Source organism: Penaeus monodon, chromosome 35, assembly GCF_015228065.2.
Source record: "Penaeus monodon isolate SGIC_2016 chromosome 35, NSTDA_Pmon_1, whole genome shotgun sequence".
Classification (NCBI taxonomy): Eukaryota; Metazoa; Arthropoda; class Malacostraca; order Decapoda; family Penaeidae; genus Penaeus; species Penaeus monodon.
Genome location: NC_051420.1, coordinates 7,459,420 through 7,461,919, shown reverse-complemented (window position 1 = coordinate 7,461,919; position 2,500 = coordinate 7,459,420). Strand labels below are relative to the sequence as shown.

The 2,500-nt window shown below is 29.8% G+C and overlaps 1 protein-coding gene across 1 annotated transcript in view; it reads left to right on the top strand.

Annotated features, from left to right (window-relative positions):
- LOC119595213 (Down syndrome cell adhesion molecule-like protein Dscam2) overlaps nucleotides 1–2,500 on the top strand; it is a 15,053-nt gene that overhangs the window by 9,428 nt on the left and 3,125 nt on the right. Inside the window, exon 2 of the mRNA XM_037944380.1 lies at nucleotides 2,109–2,226. Within this exon, the coding sequence (XP_037800308.1) occupies nucleotides 2,109–2,226 (118 nt within the window). The remainder of the gene's footprint in view (nucleotides 1–2,108; nucleotides 2,227–2,500) is intronic.

Sequence of the window (2,500 nt, the reverse complement as noted above, 5' to 3'; positions counted from 1 at the left end):
CACAATTTTATAATTTCATCTATTCTATCTATATATCTATTTATCTATTCTATTCTATCTTATTCTATTTTATCTATTTTATCTATTCTATTATCTATTCCTATCTGTTAATTTATTTGTTAATTTTTCAGTATCTGTGTATTTCTATGAGACGCTTCTGTTGATGAAAGAAAATACGAGAAAAATGTTTTTTGCTCCCGATTTTTATGTACTGTCCTATTAATGAAAATGAAAATATGACAATTATTCTTTTCTTTGTAGAATTTTGCTTGTCTTTCTCGACGATCATATTCACTGAAAAGGAAAATGAGAGGAATACGATTTTTCTTTTTTATATATGTTTCCACGTTACTTTATTGAAAATGAAAATATTTAGTTTATATATATATATATATATATATATATATATATATATATATATATATATATTTTTTTTTTTTTTTTTTTTTTTTTTTTTTTTTTTTTTTTTTGGGGGGGGGGGGGGTAAATTATTTGCTAATTTTGTTGAAGATAAAAACGTAAAAAATATTAATGTTTCATTCGTGTCTCTATGACTTAATAATTCATTGAAAGTGAATGTGCAACATTCATAACCTTACGTTATTCGCCGTTTTCTTTTTAAAATTGTGTTGTTTTGTACATTATCACTAAGGGTACACTTCGATATTTCTTTCTTGCTGTTTTTTTTTTTTTTCTTTTTTCAAAATAACTCCATCACAAATTAAATCATATGCATGGACTCCTTAATTATAAAGAGAGACCTTTGGTATTATTAAGTGCCTGTTGTGATGGGTATGAAAAATAATATTTACTGATCATAAAAATAATTTAAATACATTTCCTTTTCCTGTATTTGGAATTCCTGCTTTTCTGTTGCAACGACGAGAAAGCAGATGAAATTTCCCCTTTTGTCCGAAAAAAAGAGAAAAAAACGAAGCAACAGTCGAAATAAGGAAATCGCAGGAGGAAACAAGAGAAAATCGTTTTCCTTCAAGAAAGGAAAAGGTTAGGAAAATAATATATACATGCAAGCACACACACAGACACACATAGAAACACACACAGACACGCAACGACACACACACACACACACACACACACACACACACACACACACACACACACACACACCCACACACAACACAACACACACACAAAAGCACATCATTACTACGTTCTTCTGTGCGTTAACAAAATCATTCTTTAATATTTTACTCAGCGATATAATGAACTTCAAATATAACCAACTTGTTTTTTTTTCTAGACGGAAAGATAAATAATATGTTCGTTAAAATAGCAAAAAAATATGAAATAATGATAGTCTAGTTATGAAAAGATACGAGTATCTATACTAATGATAGCTATATTATGAATGATTGTATAAGACAATAATTATATCAACCGAAATTCTAGAATTTAATGACAGAAAAATATTATTAATTTGTGTGTATATGTCATGGCTTCATAAAGATGGGATATTTATATGAAGTGACAAATATAAGGATACAGTAAATTGGAACATAAATAAACAAATTAGCATGTATATAAAAAAAAAAAAAATAAAATAACGAGGTTACCATCAACTGGCAGTGTGGTATTCGAACTCGGGTCAGCAAGAATAGTTTAGTTAGTCCTTTATTTACGCCCCTAACCCACCTATTGATACAATTAATGCATAATAGGAGTATATTGCATGGTAGTATAAAATTCTTAGATAGGCAAATATATTTCCGTTTATATGAATGTCCGTACAATGAATATTCATTGTTTCGGGCCTCACAAATTCTAACAAACCGGCTGATAGTACATGATAGTAGGCCCATAGCATTACTATATCCCGTAGTGTATTAGTTAAGGAAATAAAAATAATTACACAGTCTTTTGTCTACTTATCTACCCCTTAACCATACTACTCGGACATAGAAAAAAAAAAAAAAAACACCGTCACACCAAATATATGATCGTAATCCGACAAAACATTCCAAATTCAGCATTCAACGCACCCACCCCTCCAAAACGCATCAGCTGGTCAGTGTCAGCCAAGAACACGATTCAGACACGTTATACTCACCCTCTTCTTCCCCCTTTCTTCTTCCTCTCGTCCCCAGCCCCGAGGAGTGAGTCCTCCCCAAGAGTTCCTGAAGTGGAGTCTCCTGTGAGAGTCCAGAGAGGAACTACAGCTACTCTTCTGTGTCCGGCTCAGGCCTATCCCACGCCTACTATTACGTAAGTTTTTTTTTTTCTTTGTCTGTTATTTATTTGGCTAGCTGTTCATTAATTTACCATTATTATTATCATGGTTATTATTATTATTATTATTATTATTATTATCATCATTATTATATTATTATTATTATTACACATCTATATCATCATTATTATCATTATTATTATTACCCTTTCAATTATTATTATTATCATCATTATTATTATTACCATTTCAATTATTATCACTTACCATTATTATTTCTTTATTATCACTGTCATTATCATTATTTTT